The sequence below is a fragment of the Chiloscyllium plagiosum genome, unplaced genomic scaffold, assembly GCF_037043375.1.
Source record: "Chiloscyllium plagiosum isolate Xiang-an unplaced genomic scaffold, Cpla_swu_hap1 HiC_scaffold_50, whole genome shotgun sequence".
NCBI classification, from domain to species: Eukaryota; Metazoa; Chordata; class Chondrichthyes; order Orectolobiformes; family Hemiscylliidae; genus Chiloscyllium; species Chiloscyllium plagiosum.
In genome coordinates this window covers 53,345,433-53,366,896 of record NW_028270188.1, presented here as the reverse complement: position 1 = coordinate 53,366,896, position 21,464 = coordinate 53,345,433, and the positions used below count along the sequence as shown (strand labels likewise).

At 55.1% G+C, this 21,464-nt stretch overlaps 1 protein-coding gene across 1 annotated transcript in view; it reads left to right on the top strand.

The window, feature by feature from the left end:
- The window catches only part of LOC122547332 (transcription factor 12), a 39,248-nt gene extending 18,194 nt beyond the window's left edge, over positions 1 to 21,054 (top strand). The window contains exons 4-8 of the mRNA XM_087984970.1: positions 7,226 to 7,346; positions 8,256 to 8,412; positions 10,908 to 11,137; positions 16,365 to 16,506; positions 19,038 to 21,054. Of these exons, the coding sequence (XP_087841096.1) occupies positions 7,226 to 7,346; positions 8,256 to 8,412; positions 10,908 to 11,137; positions 16,365 to 16,501 (645 nt within the window). The 3' untranslated portion in view covers positions 16,502 to 16,506; positions 19,038 to 21,054. The remainder of the gene's footprint in view (positions 1 to 7,225; positions 7,347 to 8,255; positions 8,413 to 10,907; positions 11,138 to 16,364; positions 16,507 to 19,037) is intronic.
- Positions 21,055 to 21,464: the final 410 nt, after the last annotated feature.

Below are 21,464 nucleotides of genomic sequence, written 5' to 3'. Positions count from 1 at the left end.
CACAGCCACACTCTCACACTGACACAGACACACTCTCTCACACTAACACTGACACAGACACTCTCACACTGACACAGACACACTCTCTCACTGACACAGACACTCTCACACTGACACAGACACACTCTCCGACACTGACACTGACACAGACACTCCCACACTGACACAGACACTCTCACACTGACACAGCCACACTCTCTCACACTAACACTGACACAGACACTCTCACACTGACACAGACACACTCTCTCACACTGACACTGACACAGACACTCTCACACTGACACAGACACACTCTCTCACACTGACACAGCCACACTCTCACACTGACACAGACACACTCTCTCACACTGACACAGACACACTCTCTCACACTGACACAGCCACACTCTCACACTGACACAGACACACTCTCTCACACTGACACAGACACACTCTCTCACACTAACACTGACACAGACACTCTCACACTGACACAGACACACTCTCTCACTGACACAGACACTCTCACACTGACACAGACACACTCTCCGACACTAACACTGACACAGACACTCTCACACTGACACTGATACTCTCACACTGACACAGACACACTCTCTCACACTGACACTGACACAGACACTCTCACACTGACACATTCTCACACTGACACAGACACACTCTCTCACTGACACAGACACTCTCTCACTGACACAGACACTCTCACACTGACACAGACACACTCTCCGACACTAACACTGACACAGACACTCTCACACTGACACTGATACTCTCACACTGACACAGACACACTCTCTCACACTGACACTGACACAGACACTCTCACACTGACACAGACACACTCTCTCACACTGACACAGCCACACTCTCACACTGACACAGACACACTCTCTCACACTGACACAGACACACTCTCTCACACTGACACAGCCACACTCTCACACTGACACAGACACACTCTCTCACACTGACACAGACACACTCTCACACTAACACTGACACTCTCACACTGACACAGACACACTCTCCGACACTAACACTGACACAGACACTCTCACACTGACACTGATACTCTCACACTGACACTGATACTCTCACACTGACACAGACACACTCTTCGACACTGACACAGACACACTCTCTCACACTAACACTGACACAGACACTCTCACACTGACACAGACACACTCTCTCACACTGACACAGACACAGACACTCTCACACTGACGCAGACACACACTCTCACACTGACACAGACACAGACACTCTCACACTGACACATTCTCACACTGACACAGACACAGACACTCTCACACTGACACTGACACACTCTCTCACTGACACAGACACTCTCACACTGACACAGACACACTCTCCGACACTAACACTGACACAGACACTCTCACACTGACACTGATACTCTCACACTGACACAGACACACTCTCTCACACTGACACAGACACACCCTCTCACACTGACACAGACACAGACACTCTCACACTGACACAGACACACACTCTCACACTGACACTGACACAGACACTCTCACACTGACACAGACACAGACACTCTCACACTGACACATTCTCACACTGACACAGACACAGACACTCTCACACTGACACTGACACACTCTCTCACACAGACACACTCTCTCACACAGACACACTCTCTCACGCTGACACACTCTCCCACCCTGGCACATTCTCTCAGGCGAGAGAAATCCCTTGATCCCGGTGTTGTATCTAACTTGTAACCTGAGGTTGAGCTGTTAGTGTGTGACACTGCAGAGGCTTTGGGCTCTCTATATCACAACCAGGATGGGGGTAAGAGCAGAGACCCCCCCTCCCCACCCAAAAGGCTGAGGAGTGATTTTGAGCTTGCTAAGTATGTCAAGGGAGGTGACACAATGATAGAGTGAAGGCGCAGAGGTCACTTGGGGCTGACCCTCGTGTTATCTACAGTCTGGTTCAGTTGGGGGTTTCGGTACCCTTGTTTTTGGTGACCGTGGTCGAACTAACCCCCCCTCCCCCACCCCAACCTCGGAGTTCTGTGGTCCGAAACTGATGGGAGCAGGCCCGAAGGGAAGAGGGTAGAGCGGTGTGTTGGGGTTTGGCTGAGGATCGGTCATTCACCCGTGGTGGCCTCACCCATGTATCTGACAGACAATGGCGCCACCTGCTGCTCATGGCCCAAACTGCCCTTGGAGCTCTCTCTCACTGTTGACTAGGAACAGCGACTGCAATCCCTTTCCCTTTGCACAGAGTCAAAGAGTGGTTCTGGCGCAGAGGAATTCAATTCAGGCGGGCGATGGGGCCCAGAGATAAGCCATCGCCCCCTTCCCCAACTTCTGGCCCAATACATCCACTCAGATGCCTTCGTTGCCTCAGTTGAACCTGCCTGCACCACATTCTCAAACTGTATGTTTCAGACCCTAACTGACCCTCCGACAGCACCCGCTCCCTCAGCACTGACCCTCCCACAGCACCCGCTCCCTCAGCACTGACCCTCCCACAGCACCCGCTCCCTCAGCACTGACCCTCCCACAGTGCCCGCTCCCTCAGCCCTGACCCTCCCACAGCACCCGCTCCCTCAGCACTCACCCTCCGACAGCACCCGCTCCCTCAGCACTGACCCTCCCACAGCACCCGCTCCCTCAGCACTGACCCTCCCACAGCACCCGCTCCCTCAGCACTGACCCTCCCACAGCACCCACTCCCTCAGCACTGACCCTCCGACAGCACCCACTCCCTCAGCACTGACCCTCCCACAGCACCCGCTCCCTCAGCACTGACCCTCCCACAGCACCCACTCACTCAGCACTGACCCTCCGACAGCACCCGCTCCCTCAGCACTGACCCTCCCACAGCGCCTGCTCCCTCAGCACTGACCCTCCCACAGCACCCACTCCCTCAGCACTGACCCTCCCACAGCACCCACTCCCTCAGCACTGACCCTCCCACAGCACCCGCTCCCTCAGCACTGACCCTCCCACAGCACCCACTCCCTCAGCACTGACCCTCCCACAGCACACACTCCCTCAGCACTGACCCTCCCACAGCACCCACTCACTCAGCACTGACCCTCCCACAGCACCCGCTCCCTCAGCACTGACGCTCCCACAGTGCCCGCTCCCTCAGCCCTGACCCTCCCACAGCACCCGCTCCCTCAGCACTGACCCACCCTCAGCACCCGCTCCCTCAGCACTGACCCTCCGACAGCACCCACTCCCTCAGCACTGACCCTCCCACAGCACCCGCTCCCTCAGCACTGACCCTCCCTCAGCACCCGCTCCCTCAGCACTGACCCTCCCACAGCACCCACTCACTCAGCACTGACCCTCCGACAGCACCCGCTCCCTCAGCACTGACCCTCCCACAGCACCCGCTCCCTCAGCACTGACCCTCCGACAGCACCCGCTCCCTCAGCACTGACCCTCCCACAGCACACACTCCCTCAGCACTGACCCTCCCACAGCACCCACTCACTCAGCACTGACCCTCCAACAGCACCCACTCCCTCAGCACTGACCCTCCCACAGCACCCGCTCCCTCAGCACTGACCCTCCCACAGCGCCCATTCCCTCAGCACTAACCCTCCCACAGCGCCCGCTCCCTCAGCACTGACCCTCCCACAGCGCCCGCTCCCTCAGCACTGACCCTCCAACAGCACCTGCTCCCTCAGCACTGACCCTCCGACAGCACCCACTCCCTCAGCACTGACCCTCCGACAGCACCCGCTCCCTCAGCACTGACCCTCCCACAGCGCCCACTCCCTCAGCACTGACCCTCCGACAGTACCCACTCACTCAGCACTGACCCTCCCACAGCACCCGCTCCCTCAGCACTCACCCTCCGACAGCACCCACTCCCTCAGCACTGACCCTCCGACAGCACCCACTCCCTCAGCACTGACCCTCCGACAGCACCCACTCCCTCAGCACTGACCCTCCCACAGCGCCCACTCCCTCAGCACTGACCCTCCCACAGCACCCACTCCCTCAGCACTGACCCTCCGACAGCGCCCACTCCCTCAGCACTGACCCTCCCACAGCGCCCACTCCCTCAGCACTGACCCTCCCACAGCACCCACTCCCTCAGCACTGACCCTCCCACAGCGCCCACTCCCTCAGCACTGACCCTGCCACAGCGCCCACTCCCTCAGCACTGACCCTCCAACAGCGCCCACTCCCTCAGCACTGACCCTCCCACAGCGCCCACTCCCTCAGCACTGACCCTCCGACAGCGCCCTCTCCCTCAGCACTGACCCTCCTACAGCGCCCACTCCCTCAGCACTGACCCTCCGACAGCGCCCACTCCCTCAGCACTGACCCTCCGACAGCGCCCACTCCCTCAGCACTGACCCTCCGACAGCGCCCTCTCCCTCAGCACTGACCCTCCGACAGCGCCCACTCCCTCAGCACTGACCCTCCCACAGCACCCACTCCCTCAGCACTGACCCTCCCACAGCGCCCGCTCCCTCAGCACTGACCCTGCCACAGCACCCACTCCCTCAGCACTGACCCTCCCACAGCGCCCGCTCCCTCAGCACTGACCCTCCCACAGCGCCCGCTCCCTCAGCACTGACCCTCCGACAGCACCCGCTCCCTCAGCACTGACCCTGCCACAGCACCCACTCCCTCAGCACTGACCCTCCCACAGCACCCACTCCCTCAGCACTGACCCTGCCACAGCACCCACTCCCTCAGCACTGACCCTCCCACAGCACCCACTCCCTCAGCACTGACCCTCCCACAGCACCCACTCCCTCAGCACTGACCCTCCCACAGCACCCGCTCCCTCAGCACTGACCCTGCCTGAGGGAGATGGAGGGAAATGCTTGGTCATGTACCAGGCCAGGTGTTTGATTTAGTCGTAGGTGTGCACTTTCGAGAGAGTGACCACAATTTAGTTACGTTTAGTTTAGCGATGGAAAGGGATAGGTACGTGCAACAGGTCAAGAGTTATCGATGGGGGGAGGGCAATTATAATGAGATTATGGAAGAATTAGGATGCATAGAATGGGGTAGCAAAATGCAGGGGATGCAGACAATGGAAATGTGGAGCTGTTTTAAGGAACAGATATTACGTGTCCTTGATAGGTATGTCCCTGTCAAGCAGGGAGGAAGTGATAAGGTAAGGAAACCGTGTTTTACAACAGAAATTGCATCTCTTGTTATGAAGAATGAGGCGGCTTATGTGTTGATGAGGCAAGACCATTCAGATGGGGCGATGGAGAGTTACAGATCAGCTAGGAAGGATTTAAAGAGAGAGTTAAGAAGAGCAAAGAGTAGTCTTTAGCAAATAGAATAAAGGAGAATCCTAAAGCTTTTTATAGATACGTGAGGAATAAAAGGATGGTCAGGGTCAATCACAGACAGAAGTGGGAAGTTGAGTGTGGACCCTGTGGAGATCGGAGAGGTGCTATATAAACATTTCTCATCAGTGTTCACTCAGGAAAAGGAGAATATTGTAGAGGAGAAGAATGAGGTACGAGATATTAGACTAGAAAGGATCGAGGTTAGTTACGAAGAGGTGTTATCAATACTAGAAGGAGTGAAAGTAGGCAAGTCCCCTGGGCCGAGGATTCTCTGGGAAGCTAGGGAGGAAATAGCAGAGCTTTTGGCTTTGATCTTTGAGTCGTCATTATCTACAGGTTTAGGACCAGAGGACGGGAGGATTGCAAATGTGCCCTTGTTCAAAAAGGGCAGTAGAGATGACCCAGGTAATTATAGATCAGTGAGCCTTACTTCTGTTGTAGGAAAGGTTTTGGAAAAGATTATAAGAGATAAGATTTATAATCATCTAGCAAGCAACAATTTGATTTCAGATAGTCAACATGGTTTCGTCAAGGGCAGGTCGTGTCTCACAAACCTGAGTTTTTTTGAGAAGGCGACCAAGCATGTAGATGAGGGTAGGACAGTTGACGTGGTATACATGGACTTCAGTAAAGCCTTTAATAAGGTTCCACATGGTAGGCTGTTGGAGAAAATACAGAGGCATGGAGTTGAGGGTGATTTAGCAGTTTGGATTAGAAACTGGCTTTCTGAAAGAAGGCAGCGAGTGGTGGTTGATGGAAAATATTCAGCCTGGAGTCCGGTTATTAGTGGTGTGCCACATGGATCTGTTTTGGGACCACTGCTGTTTGTCATTTTTATAAATGACTTGGACGCAGGCAAAGGTGGATGGATTAGTAAATTTACAGACGACACTAAAGTCGGTGAAATAATGGACAGTTTGGAAGAATGTTGCAGGTTGCAGGGGGACTTGGATAAACTACAGAATTGGGCTGAGAGTTGGTAAATGGAGTTCAATGCAGCTCAATGTGAAGTGATGCACTTTGGGACGAATAACAGGAAGGCAGAGTACTGGGACAATAAAAAGATTCTTGGTCGTGTGGACGTGCAGAGGGATCTTGGAGTCCACGTTCAGAGATCCCTGAAAGTTGCCACCCAGGTTGATAGTGCTGTTAAGAAGGCATACGGTGTGTTCGGTTTCATTGGTAGAGGGATTGAGTTCCGGAGCCGCAATATCATGCTGCAGCCATACAAAACGCTGGTGCGGCCAATCTTGGAATATTGTGTACATGTTCTGGTTGCCATATTTTGGGAAGGATGCGGAAGCATTGGAAAAGGTGCAGAGGAGATTTACCAGGATATTGCCTGGTCAGGAGGGAAGGTCTTATGAGGAAAAGCTGAGAGACTTGGGTCTGTTCTCATTGGAAACAAGAAGGCTAAGGGGGGATTTGATAGAGACATCCAAGATGGTCAGAGGATTAGATAGGGGAGACAGTGAAAGTCCTTTTCCTAGGATGATGACATCAGCGTGTACGAGAGGACATAACTACAAATTGAGGGGTGATAGATTTAAGACAGATGTCAGAGGCAGGTTCTTTACTCAGAGAGTGGTAAGGCCCTACCTGCTAATGTAGGTAACTCAGCCACATTAGGGAGATTTCAACAATCCTTGGATAAGCACATGGATGATTTTGGGATAGTGTAGGGGGACGAGCTGAGAATAGTTCACAGGTTGGCACAACATCGAGGGCCGAAGGGCCTGTTCTGCCCCGTACTGTTCTATGTTCTGAAAGCAGAGAACGGGCAAGGGAGAGATGGACAGAGGGAGATGGTGCCCGCTGTGCCCAGACAGTGACCTCTACAAGTTGAGGTCAGTCGGATTTCCTGATGGCAGTCTGACCGTGTCCTGCTTGTTTCACCCACAGGTACCTACTCATCGTGAGGAAGCAACAAATCTCCATTCCAGTCTCTCAGGATTGCCCAGTGTCGTTTCTGCAGCTCTCGCTGCTGCCGGTCTCAACCACCCAGCGCAGGACGTGTGCAGAGGTAGGAGGTGTCCCACACACCCACCCTAACCCTAACCCAACCACCCAGCGCAGGACGTGTGCAGAGGTAGGAGGTGTCCCACACACCCATCCTAACCCTAACCCTAACCCAACCACCCAGCGCAGGACGTGTGCAGAGGTAGGAGGTGTCCCACACACCCACCCTAACCCTAACCCTAACCCTAACCCTCACCCTAACCCAACCACCCAGCGCAGGACGTGTGCAGAGGTAGGAGGTGTCCCACACACCCATCCTAACCCTAACCCTCACCCTAACCCTCACCCTAACCCAACCACCCAGCGCAGGACGTGTGCAGAGGTAGGAGGTGTCCCACACACCCATCCTAACCCTAACCCTCACCCTAACCCTCACCCTAACCCAACCACCCAGCGCAGGACGTGTGCAGAGGTAGGAGGTGTCCCACACACCCACCCTAACCCTAACCCTAACCCACCCACCCAGCACAGGACGTCTGTCCAGGTAGGCGCTGTCCCACTCACACCCTAACCCTATCCCTAACCCACCCACCCAGCACAGGACGTGTGTCCAGGTAGGCGCTGTCCCACACACACACCCTAACCCTAACCCTATCCCTAACCCACCCACCCAGCACAGGGTGTGTGTCCAGGTAGAAGCTGGCCCACATGCACCCTAACCCTAACCCTAACCCTAACCCTAACCCTAACCCTAACCCACCCACCCAGCACAGGGCTGAGGTAGGAGTTGTCCTGCGCACTTAACCCCAACCCTTGACCCCAACCCTAACCCAACTCCAAACCCTAGCACCAACCCCCCCTGCTGCCCAGAACCACGGCCCGGACCCTGACCACTGCCTGACAGCCACCTTCTCTCTGGCGTGTCGGTCCATTTGCCCTCTGCCCTAACGCCCTCCCCTGCTCCTTTTGGCAGCTTTTGCCTCTGGGGGTGCCCAGGCGCTCTCCTCGGAGACCAAAGCAGATGACAAAGAGAAGGAGAACAGTCTCAGCTCCCAGTTGGAAGACGACCTATCGGAGGACGACGACGCCAGTGATCCCAGGAAAGACAAGCTTAGCCGGAGTCGCTCAAGGTGGGTCGCTGTCTCCCCTCACCCCCGATCCTGCGCTGCCCATCGCGCTGTCCCCCTCACACGTCCCCGTCCTGTTCACAAAGTCTACGTGTTCTGCTGTTCCCAATCTCTCATAGCAACTAGTGGTGACCACTCTGCCCCTTGAGTCTGTTCTGTTCCATCGTGATTCAGCCAACCCTTGTTTTGAGGGGGGGTGTCACTGGATTAGAGTTAAAGTTCAGAGGGCACTGGGTTCAAATCCCCCTCCAAATTTGCAACACAGAATTAAAAGTTACTCTAATGGTGGTGGATTTGCCTTAAGAGCCCCATCAGGGTTTGCTAACTGATGGGGTGGGGGGGAGGGGGGGAAATCTGCTGTCCTTACCTAGTCTGGGCCTACACGTGACTCCAGACCCCTCCACACTCCCCAACGCAAATCCCCTCGTTCGCATCTCAGCAGAACTCCCACCTCTCGCCAGTCCCCTCCCAGAGATGAAAAATCTATCCGTCTCTCGGATGCATGCCCCTTTATCCTGTGAGTCCCAAGACCCCATCCCAACTCCCACCACCCAGTGTCTGACCTCCCCAGCCTGGAGAGACAGCCCCTCCGGGCCTACACTCTCTGTAACATTTAATCTGTTCCGATTTGGGTCACGTGGGCACTGGGGATTCTGGGTCGGGGTTTCCTCTGAGAATTATGGCCACCTCTGACACCATGTTCGGACACCTGACCGCTTTCTGGGACAAGGAATCCCCACTCTCTAGGTGAACACATTTCTCCTCACCTCCTGTCCCGCCCCATCTCCTTTCGACCGTGACTCCTCATCATCGGGAATGTGCTGTTAGATGTTTACAGGTTTCTATGAGATTCCTCCCCCAACCCCCATTTCTTTAAACCCCGCCCCCCCCCCAACAGTGAACGTAGTCCTAACTGATCCGGCCTCCCTCCATATGACACTTGCTCCCGTCCCAGGAATCAGTCTTTCTTACACTCCCTCCCCTAGCCAGAAAATCCATCCTCAGAGACAGACAGCACACAGTATTCCAGGTATGGTCGCACCCCTGCACAATTGCCATGGTTAGCACCGCTGCCTCACGGCGCCAGGGACCCGGGTTCGATACCTCCCTCAGGTGACTGTCTGTGTGGAGTTTGCACATTCTCCCCGTGTCTGCGTGGGTTTCCTCCGGGTGCTACACTTTCCTCCCACAGTCCAAACATGTGCAGGTTAGGGTGGATTGGCCGTGCTAAATTGTCCCGTAGTGCCCAGGGATGTGCAGGTTAGGGTGGATTGGCCGTGCTAAATTGTCCCGTAGTGCCCAGGGATGTGCAGGTTAGGGTGGATTGGCCATGCTAAATTGTCCCGTAGTGCCCAGGGATGTGCAGGTTAGGATGGATTGGCCGTGCTAAATTGTCCCATAGTGCCCAGGGATGTGCAGGTTAGGGTGGATTGGCCATGCTGAATTGTCCCATCGTGTCCAGGGATGTGCAGGTTAGGGTGGATTGGCCATGCTAAATTGTCCCGTAGTGCCCAAGGATGTGCAGGTTAAGGTGTATTGGCCATGCTAAATTGTCTCGTAATACCCAGGGATGTGCAGGTTAGGGTGGATTGGCCATGCTACATTGTCCCATAGTGTCCAGGGATGTGCAGGTTAGGGTGGATTGGCCATGCTAAATTGTCCCGTAGTGTCCAGGGATGTGCAGGTTAGGGTGTATTGGCCATGCTAAATTGTCCCATAGTGCCCAGGGATGTGCAGGTTAGGGTGGATTGGCCATGCTAAATTGTCCCATAGTGCCCAGGGATGTGCAGGTTAGGGTGGATTGGCCATGCTAAATTGCCCCATAGTGCCCAGGGATGTGCAGGTTAGGGTGGATTGGCCATGCTAAATTGTCCCATAGTGCCCAGGGATGTGCAGGTTAGGGTGGATTGGCCATGCTAAATTGTCCCATAGTGCCCAGGGATGTGCAGGTTAGGGTGGATTGGCCATGCTAAATTGTCCCATAGTGCCCAGGGATGTGCAGGTTAGGGTGGATTGGCGTTGGGAAATGCTAGGGTAATAGGATCGGGTAGGGGTGTGCGTGTGGGTGAGATGGTCTTCAGAGGGTTGGTATGGACTCGATCGGCCGAGTGGCCTGTTTCCACAGTGTAGGGATTCTGTGGTTGAGCAGGCGTGCTGTTGTACCGGAATCCTATCGCCATGACGACCACCGCATCATTTGGTGCTTTCCGTTGCAGTGCTGGTGAGTTGGGCCGAAGGGTTTATTTCTGTGCTGTATGAGGAGACGCTCTGGTCTTGCTGCACATCCCATCCCCCCTCCTCCCCCCCCCCCTTCTCCCCGTTGCCACATTCTGGGTAAATAATCCATCGCCGTTCCCCCAATCCGGCTCCCGGTGAGGGTGATCTCCGTTGCGTCACGCGCGCGGTCTGTTTCTCTCCCCCACTTGCCCCCCCCAAACCACCTCCAGCTCACCTGACCTCTCCCCATCCCTCCTCCCCTTCCCCAACCCCCGTTTCAGTAACCACGAGGACGACGACCTGAACCCGGAGCAGAAGGCCGAGCGGGAGAAGGACCGGCGCATGGCGAACAATGCCCGGGAACGCCTCCGTGTGCGCGACATAAACGAGGCCTTCAAGGAGCTGGGCCGCATGTGCCAACTCCACATGAAGAACGACAAGCCGCAGACCAAGCTCCTGATCCTCCACCAGGCCGTCTCCGTCATTCTCGGCCTGGAGCAACAAGTCAGAGGTAGGCCCGATTTTGTAAATGGTGCCCTTAGGCTACACATCGTGAGGTGGGGACAGTGGTGGACTTCTTAGAGGTAGGCCCGATCGTAAATGGAGCCTTAAGCAACACACCGGGAGATGGGGACAGAGGTAGGCCCTATCATAAATGGAGCCTTAAGCAACACACTGGGAGATGGGGACAGAGGTAGGCCCGATCATAAATGGAGCCTTAAACAACACACCGGGAGGTGGGGACAGCTGTGGTCAGGTGAGAGGTAGGCCCAATTGTAAATGGAGCCTTAAGCAACACACCGGGAGATGGGGACACAGGCGGTCAAGTGAGAGGTAGGCCCGATCATAAATGGAGCCTTAAGGAACACACCGGGAGATGGGGACACAGGCGGTCAAGTGAGAGATAGGCCCGATCGTAAATGGAGCCTTAAACAACACACCGGGAGGTGGGGACAGCTGTGGTCAGGTGAGAGGTAGGCCCGATTGTAAATGGAGCCTTAAGCAACACACCAGGAGTAATGGGACAGCTGTGGTCAAGCCAGAGGTAGGCCCGATTGTAAATGGAGCCTTAAACAACACACCGGGAGGATTGGGACAGCTGTGGTCAAGTCAGAGGTAGGCCCGATTGTAAATGGAGCCTTAGGCAACACACCGGGAGGATTGGGACAGCTGTGGTCAAGTCAGAGGTAGGCCCGATTGTAAATGGAGCCTTAGGCAACACACCGGGAGGATTGGGACAGCTGTGGTCAAGTCAGAGGTGGGCCCGATTGTAAATAGACCCTTAAGCAACACACCGGGAGGTGGGGACAGAGGTGGTCAAGTCGCCATAATTAAAAATCCCACAACACCAGGTTATAGTCCAACAGGTTTATTTGGAAGTACAGGTGTCCCTCGCTTTTCAAACGCTCCCTTTACACAATTTCGCTTTTACCAAAGGCCCACGTTACTCTCTGATTTCACGAACCCGAAGAGGATTTTATGCTGTTCTGAAAAACGGCGTGATTTGTTTTCCCATATAAATCAGGCACCTCAGCTTTACACCATTCCTGGCATATGGAAGGTTTTCTGGGAATGTTCTGCTTTCGAATAGCGCTGCTCCTTCATCAGGTGGCTGTGTGGCAGGACAATAAGACACAGAATTTACAGCAAAAGATCAGTGTCTTGCAACTGAAACAATATATTTAATAAACCTAAGTTGTTGTTAAGTCTTGCGTCTTTTAGAATGGGTTGCAGGTTCAATAAGAGCTTTTGTCCGAAACATCGATTCTCCTGCTCCTTGGATGCTGCCTGACTTAGAGTCATAGAGATGTACAGCACGGAAACAGACCCTTCGGTCCAACCCGTCCATGCCGACCCATATATCCCAACCTAATCCAGTCCCACCTGCCAGCACCCAGCCCTCCAAACCCTTCCTATTCATAGACCCACCCAAATGCCTCTTAAATGTTGTAATTGTACCAGCCTCCATCACTTCCTCTGGCAGCTCATTCCATACACGCACCACACTCTGTGTGAAAAAGTTGCCCCTTAGGTCTCTTTTATATCTTTCCCCTCTCACCCTAAACCTATGCCCCTCGAGTTCTGGACTCCCCTGCCCCAGGGAAAAGACCTTGTCTATTTACCCTATCCATGCCCCTCATAATTTTATAAACCTCTATAAAAGTCACACCCTCAGCCTCCGACGCTCCAGGGAAAACAGCCCCGGCCTGTTCGGCCGTTACTAGATTTCAGAGCAGCCTACAGTCTGTGTGGAGTTTGCGCATTCTCCCCGTGTCTGCGCGGGTGTGCTCCCACAGTCCAAAGACGTGCAGGTCAGGGTGGATTGGCCGTGCTAAACTGCCCACGGGTGTTCGGTGCATTAGTCAGAGGGAAGTGGGTCTGGGTGGGTTACTCTTCGGAGGGTCGGTGTGGACTGGTTGGGCCGAAGGGCCTGTTTCCACGCTGTAGGGAATCTTTCATCGGTTAGGCCACAACTGCATGCAGGTCTGGTCACCGCACGATAGAGAAGGGGGTGTGACTGCGCTAGAAGGGGGTGCAGAGGAGATGTACCAGGATGTTGCCTGGGTCTCAACTAGGATGGGGTAGACTGGGATTGCTCTCCTCAGAGCAGAGAAGGTTGGGGGGAGGGAACCTGACTGGGGCGGGGGGGGGGAATTATGAGGCGATGAAGGGCATAGAAGATACCTTTTCCACTCATACAAGGGTAAAACCATGGATTTAAAGTAAGACATAGGACGGTTGAGGACAATGTTTCTCGCAAGAAGCCCAGTGGGTACCTGGAACACACCTGCCTGAAATGACTGATGGGTCAGAAGCTTAAATATTTGGATAGTATTTCCGTAGCGTCCGTCCAAGGACTGGAAGCTGAAAAACCTCCCCTAGCTTTTCCGACTTGACCTGTCCCTGGCGTGATTGATCCCCCCCCCCCCTGTTCCTTCCACATCCGTCAGAGATTCACCTGCACTTCCACACACGTCATTTACTGCATCCGTTGTGGTCTCCTCTACATCGGGGAGACAGGACGCCTACTTGTGGATCGTTTCAGAGGACATCAGAGAGAGAGAGAGAGAGAGCAGGGGCGTGAGAAGGAGAGAGGGTGTGAGACAGAGAGGGAGAGACAGAGAGAGAGGGAGGGCGAGAGAGAGACAGAGAGGGTGCGAGAGAGAGAGACGGGGGCGCGAGAGAGAGTGAGGGCACGAGAGAGAGAGACAGAGAGAGAGGGCGCGAGAGACAGAGAGATAGAGAGAGGGAGAGACAGAGAGAGAGAGAGAGAGAGGGGGGAGAGACAGAGAGGGAGAGAGAGAGAGAATAGGGCACGAGAGAGAGAGACAGAGAGAGAGATGGAGAGAGAGAGAGAGAATAGGGCACAACAGGGGGGGGCGAGAGATAGAGAGAGAGACAGAGAGAGAATGAGGGCACAAGAGACAGAGAGAGAGAGAGAACAGAGATAGAGGGCGCGAGAGACAGAGGGAGAGACAGTGAGAGAGGGGGCGAGAGAGAGAGGGAGGGAGACAGAAAGAGAGAGACTGAGGGCAAGAGAGAGAGAGAGGGGGAGAGAGAGAGAATAGGGCACGAGAGAGAGAGAGAGACAGGGAGAGAGAGAGAGAGAATAGGGCACGACAGAGAGAGAGGGGGGCAAGAGACAGAGAGAGAGTGAGGGCACGAGAGACAGAGAGAAAGAGAGGGCACGAGAGACAGAAAGAGAGAGAGACCGAGAGGGAGAGACCGAGAGGGAGAGACCGAGAGAGAGAGACCGAGGGTGCAAGACAGAGAGGGAGAGACAGAGAGAGAGAGAGGGGGCGAGAGAGAGACACAGAGAGAGAGGGCGCGAGAGACAGAGAGAGAGAGAATAGGGCATGACAGAGAGAGAGGAAGAGACATCAGGGACGCCCGCACCAACAAACCCCACCGCTCGTGGCTGAACACTTCAACTCCCCCTCCCACTCTGCCAAGGACATGCAGATCCTGGGCCTCCTCCATCGCCAGACTCTTACCACCCGACGCCTGGAGGAAGAACGCCTCATCTACCGCCTCGAGATCCTCTCCGATGAGTGAAGTCGGGAGCTTTGTTGGCTGGCGTGGAGAGGGTAGACCGAATGGCCCCCCCCACCCCCCCTTCGGAGCTGAGTGCGCCTCCGACTCGGAGGTGACACGCTCGAATCTCAGTGAAGAGAATCTGCCATCTTTATCCGCGCTGGCCTGGGACCCCTGAGCAAAAGGATTCATCAGGGGGGGGGAAATGGAGAGGACACTTGCGGTACAGTTGTAGTGTCCCTACCTCTGGGCCAGAAGACCTGGGATTCAAGTCCCACTCTGCTGTGGAGGTAGGCCTGAATGACTTAGCTAGGAAATTAAGTTAGGTCAGAGGGTGTTGATAGTACTGAAAGAGGCCCTTCAGCCCATCATCTCTGCGCTGGTCAGCAAGCACCTCTCTATCCCTGTCCCATTCTCCAGCCTTACCCATTCCATGTGCTCATCTGGATAAAGACACTTAAAAAAAATTCTTTGCGGGTCCCTGACTTTCGAGAAATGGGAGATGGCGGCAAGGCAGGAGGTGGAGAGGTCAACGTTTCAGGGTGTAACCCTTCTTCAGGGCTTGGGGTGGTGGGAGCTGCAGAGACAGGGGGAGGAGGGGACAGGGTGGTGAAGTGGGGATAAGGGAAGACAGGCAGAGGGTACGACCTGGTTGGTCAGTGGGAGGAATGAATCCGTCACCCCACCCCCCCACCCCAGTCCCGAAGAAGGGTTACACCCCGAAACGTCAACTTCTCCATCTCCTGAAGCTGCCTGGCTTGCCGCGTTCGTCTAGCCCCCTGCCTGGCTACGTTGGATTCCAGCGTCTGCACTGTTTTACTGTCTCTTAACACACACTTTTTCAGCAGTGCGTCCCAGATACACCCAACCCCCCCCCCAAGTCCTTTCTGAACCTCCTGCTCCCTGACTTCAATCTCCATGGTAGCCCGGAGGATGTTGGTAGTTTGGGGTGGAGCGGGGGGGGCGGGGAGTTGAGGCAATGGGAATATCTTGCCTTCCTCTTGCTCTCCTGACTCAACCTGTCCCTGTCGCGACTGACCCCATGGTCCGTTCCCCTGTTCCTCCCACATCCGTCAAGAGTTTTACCCGCACTTCCACACACTCGTCATTTGCTGTGTCCGTTGTTCCCGATGTGGTCTCCTCTACGTCAGGGATACATGACGCCAACTTGCAGAGCGCTTCAGAGAACACCTCTGGGACACCCGCACCAACCAGCCCTACTGCCCTGTGGCTGAACACTTTAACTCCCCCGCCCCCCCCCCCCCCCCCACTCCGCCAAGAACATGCAGATCCTGGGCCTCCTCCATCGCCTCACCCTAACCACCTGACGCTTGGAGGAAGAATGCCTCGTCTTCCGCCTCAGGACCCTCCAACCCCAGGGCATCAATGTTGGTTTCACCAGCTTAAATAGCTCCCCTCCGCCCCCCCCCCCGCCCACCCCATCTTCCAATCTTTCAGCTCAGCACCGCCCTCATGACCTAACCTACCTTCCCAGTTATCCACTCCACCCTCCTCTCTGACCTGTCACCTTTACCCCCACCTCCATCCACCTATCGTACTCTCAGCTATCTTTCTCCCCCCCTCCCGCCAGCCCTACTTCCCCCTCCCACTTAGCCTTGAATGAGTCTTGGGCCAACGGGCGGGGGTGCGGAATGATGCAGGAGGGAGGAAAGGCTCACCCTGGGGTTTTCGTCTTGTTCCAGAGAGGAACCTGAACCCTAAAGCCGCTTGCCTGAAGCGAAGGGAGGAAGAGAAGATCTCCAATGTCGAATCCACGTCCACGCACATGGTAGTTCATCAGGGAATTGGAGACTCCCCCAACCCCATGGGGCACATGTGAGGGAGGTAAGTCCCATGCGGACTGGCACCGTTTGAAGGAGTTGTGCAGAGATTGGTGTCGGAGGAAGGTGTTGTTACCTGGTTGGGAGGCGGGTGGGGGGGGTGCGTGATATGTTATTGCCTGGCTCTCCAGCACAGACTTCCCAATCCTTGCTGTTGGGAATTGAGGGAGAATGCTCCACTTGATTGGAACCAAGTTTTAGGCAAGGTAAGAGCGTTCCTGACCTGTCATCTTCAGTTGCCTCGTCGTCTCTCTGTCAGAAGTTCGGTGTTTAGGGATAACTGCAAGCTTTTCCGATCCACTTACAGCTGCTCCAACATTGGATCACGTGCAGCAGTATTTAACTCTGGGCTGACAAATGGCGAGTAACATTGATACCAGGCAAAACCATCCCCGACATGAGCAAATCTAATCCTCACCCTCCTGGACGGTCAGTGGTGTTACCATCACTGCATCCTCCCACGATCAACATCCTGGGGGTTACCATTGAGAGAGAACCCAACCATCGTCCCCTTGACGTTCAATGGTGTTACCATCACTGAATCCCCCCCACTATCAACACCCTGGGGGTTACCATTGAGAGAGAATCTAACCATCGCCCCCTTGATGTTCAATGGTGTCACCATCACTGAATCCCCCCAATATCAATATCCTGGGGGTTACCATTGAGAGAGAATCTAACCATCGCCCCCTTGATGTTCAATGGTGTTACCATCACTGAATCCCCCCACTATCAACATCCTGGGGGTTACCATTGAGAGAGAATCTAACCATCGCCCCCTTGACATTCAATGGTGTTACCATCACTGAATTCCTCCCACTATCAACATCCTGGGGGTTACCATTGAGAGAGAATCTAACCATCACCCCCTTGACGTTCAATGGTGTTACCATCACTGAATCCTCCCACTATCAACATCCTGGGGTTACCGTTGACCAGAAACTGAACTGGACACAGCCATAAACACACCGGGGCTACAAGAGCAGGGTCAGAGGCTGGGAATCCTGCAGCGAGTAACTCCCCTCCTGACACCCTCCCCAAAGCCTGTCCCACCGTCGCCCAGGCAAGAGTCAGGAGGGTGAGGGAATACTCCCCACTCGCCCTGGACAGACGGGGGGGCAGCTCCGACAACACCCGAGAAGCTCGACACCGTCCGGGCACAAAGCAGCCCCCCCCCTCGATTGGCACCACACCCACAAACACCCGCCTTCCCTCCAACCCCCTCCCTCCCCCAGTCACAGCAGGGTGTACCGTCTACAAGACCCACTGCAGTCAGGCTCCTTAGACAGAACCCCCCCCCCGGAGAGGCAAGGATTACGCATCGTGGCGATCCCTCGAGGTCCAGGATGGCGTTAAACGTTCCTCCGCATACAGGCCAAGACGTTCCAGGTGGCAGACCTGGTTTTTGATGTTGTTGCCTCGCTATCTGTCTGCTTTCCTTCCAGTTCTCCACATTCTTTAGACGAATATATTTTTTGTTCAGAATCCCTACAGTCCTTCGGCCCACCAAGTCCACGCCGACCCTTAAAGAGTATCTTACCCATTCCCCATTACCCTACATTTACCCTTGACTAAACCACCCCAACCTGCACATCCCTGGGCACTATGGGACAATTTAGCATGGCCAATCCACCCTAACCTGCACATCCCTGGGCACTATGGGACAATTTAGCATGGCCAATCCACCCTAACCTGCACATCCCTGGGCACTACGGGACAATTTAGCATGGCCAATCCACCCTAACCTGCACATCCCTGGGCACTACGGGACAATTTAGCATGGCCAATCCACCCTAACCTGCACATCCCTGGGCACTATGGGACAATTTAGCATGGCCAATCCACCCTAACCTGCACATCCCTGGGCACTATGGGACAATTTAGCATGGCCAATCCACCCTAACCTGCACATCCCTGGGCACTATGGGACAATTTAGCATGGCCAATCCACCCTAACCTGCACATCCCTGGGGCACGACGGGATAATTTAGCATGGCCAATCCACCCTAACCTGCACATCCCTGGGCACTATGGGACAATTTAGCATGGCCACCCCACTCTAACCTACACATCTGTTGCTACATTTCTTTATGTCTTTGAGTCTCAAGTATTATCAGATCCATGATGTGCACATATTCGAACGAGGACACCCAAAAATCCCCGTGCACTGAGTGAAGTGACCTCCCTATCCTCTGTCACGTGCAAAGTCCAGCCACTCCCCATGTTGGTCCCTGCTGTCTACTGGCTGGCTCGCTCGGCTGGGCGGCCATTTTGGTACCTGAGGCCACCACTGCAGATCCCCAGATGCCATTCCTTACCGCATGCGTACCCTGGCAGTGAGTGCGCGCACATTGGCTCCCCTTTGCCCTGTTCACCGGCAACATAGCATTGACCAGGCCTGCCGAACCGGATGGGTTGGGAGTCGGCGCCAGGCGAAGGCGGATCTTTTTTTTTTGTTGTTGTTGCTTCATCCCGCCCGTCTCCCTGACTGGTCTGTCTGACCCCCACCCCTCCCCCCTTGTACTCTCGTTTCAGGACACGCTGGGACCCGGGCCGTCTTCACGCATTTCGCAAAGGGTTTGGAGCACCGCCCCCCCCACCCTCCCCACCAATTTCCGCCCCCCCCTCCGAACTTACCTTCTTCTTCCCCTCCCCCCCCCCTCCCCTCCCCCCTCCCCCCTCCCCCCTCGCAGTCGTTGTACAAGACACTGTTGGGGCTGTCCTTCTGGGTTGAGGTAGACCCCAGATTCCATTTTCTCCTCAGTGAGCTGCTGGGCTGGAAGCCCCCTCTTGGCGGGGGTTGGGGGTGGGGGATGTCGGGTGGGGGAGGGGATGTGGGTGGTTGTTGGGCGGGGAGTGGTCCACTTTTCTTCCATCGAGTCAGCTCCTCCGCTGAGTGAGGCGATGGCCTTACCTGACGGTCTTCAGTTCTGATTTCTTGACTTAATTTCCACCACCCCCAACCCTCCCTCCCCACCACCACACACATCCCCCCTCGCTGATTACCATCCGGCCCAACTCGGCCTTTCACGTCCTCACCGACCCCGCCCCGACTGCTCTCGGCAGCAGGGAATTCCACGGACTGAAGAAATTCCTCCTCGCGTCTGTCCGAAACTGGAGCTCTTGTCCGGATGGTGCTTGCGGGTTGGATGGGGGTTGGGGGGAGAGGGGGTGCTGTCTGAGCTCAGGAAACCAGCGCCCATCCCAAGACCGTACGGACGGCCACGAGAAAGGAGAAGGCCTCGCGCCCCCCCCCCATTGAGTAAGATGGTAGCTGATCGCAGGGAATGGGGGAGAAAGTAGGGAACGGGAATGTGGATCAGCCAATAACCCGCCGATCGGCAGAGCAGGCTCAAGGGCTCCGTAAGACACAGGAGTGGAGGTTAGGCCGTTCGGCCTATTGGGGCCACTCCGCCATTTAATCATGGCTGACGGCCATTTCACTCTTGCTTACTCCCGCCCCCTTTACTTTACTTTAACTGTGACCTTGACTCCACATTCCAGCTGCATCACATTAGCGTGAAACCGTTAATCCCGGTAATATTCAGGGGACCTGGGTTCAAATCCCACCATCGCATATGGTGGAATTTCAATTCAACAAAGGATCTGGAATGAAGAGCCGAATGATGATCCATTGTTGGGGGATAAAAAAACCACTCAATCTGGCTCCCTAAGGGAAGGAAACCACTATGCTTACGGGGTCTGGCCTACACATGATTCCACGTTGACTCTCACATGTCCTCCTAGCAATTGGGGATGGGCAATAAATGTTGGCCTGCCCAGAAATGCCCACATAGATAGAACAAAACGACCCCAGTGGCCTTTTGACTCCATTATCTACCTCTGCGTTTGCAAAAATAGAGTACCCTTCCTCCACTGTTCCATGAATAAAAGGGTATTCCAATGACCCATTTCGAAAAGGGTTTGGAGCACCGCCCCCCACCAATTCCCCCCCGCTCCCCCCCGAACTTACCCTCTTCTTCCCCTCCCCCCCGCCCCCCCTGCAGTCGTTGTACAAGACACTGTTGGGGCTGTCCTTCTGGGTTGAGGCAGACCCCAGATTCAGAGAGCAAAGGAGAATTCTCCTCACCTCTTCCTTTCACGAGACACATGCACGTGGTGGTACAACCCGTCCCTCCAACGTGATCCCACCACCAATACGGATCACCGGTACCATTTGAGAGGTTCCCCTCGGACTCGCTAACCCCTCCACTCCCGGTGGATAAGAGATGTAGAGGCAAACATAGGCCATTCAGCCCGTCAGGTCCGCTCTGCCATCCGACGAAACCATCTAATCCCAGCCTCCCCTTCTTGGGGTTGAAAGCCTGGAATATCTCTCTCTCTCTCTGTCTCTCTCTCTCTCTCTCTGATCATCTTCACCCTGTGTACATTCAAGATGGCGTCTCACCACCTCAGGGGGCTGTTAGGCAATACTGCTGGCCTGCATAATTCGCAAAGGGTTTGCTTGTGAAAACGTTATCGGGGGAGCAGCAGAGAATAGGATTCCAAGTGTCACTCCCCCCCCCCCCCCCCCCCCCCCACCCCCCCACCCCCCACCTCCTCCACTCCCACCAACCCACTCCCACCAACCCACAATACTCCTGAATCTAGGAATGCCTCTTCCACTTTCCTTCCCCACCCCACTCCATCCCCATCAAATGCTCCCAGGGAAGTGAAGACGAACCTTCAAGCCTTAAAGGTGACTGGCCGATTGGCTCTTTGATGAGCAGATTTGACAGACTTATGCTTGGCATGAGTTGAATTGGGATGGACTTGGGGGGGGGGAGCGGGCGGGTGGTGGGGGAGGTAGCAGGGTGCGGAGGTTGGGAACGAAAGGAAGTCGGAACGGAAAATGTTGGCGAATGCCTGTCGGGGTTTGACAGAAAGGGATTGTTCGTCGGGTCGAGGCTCTCTACCTTGGTGTCTCACCGGGACCAAGTGGGAGAAGGAATTCCCCCCACA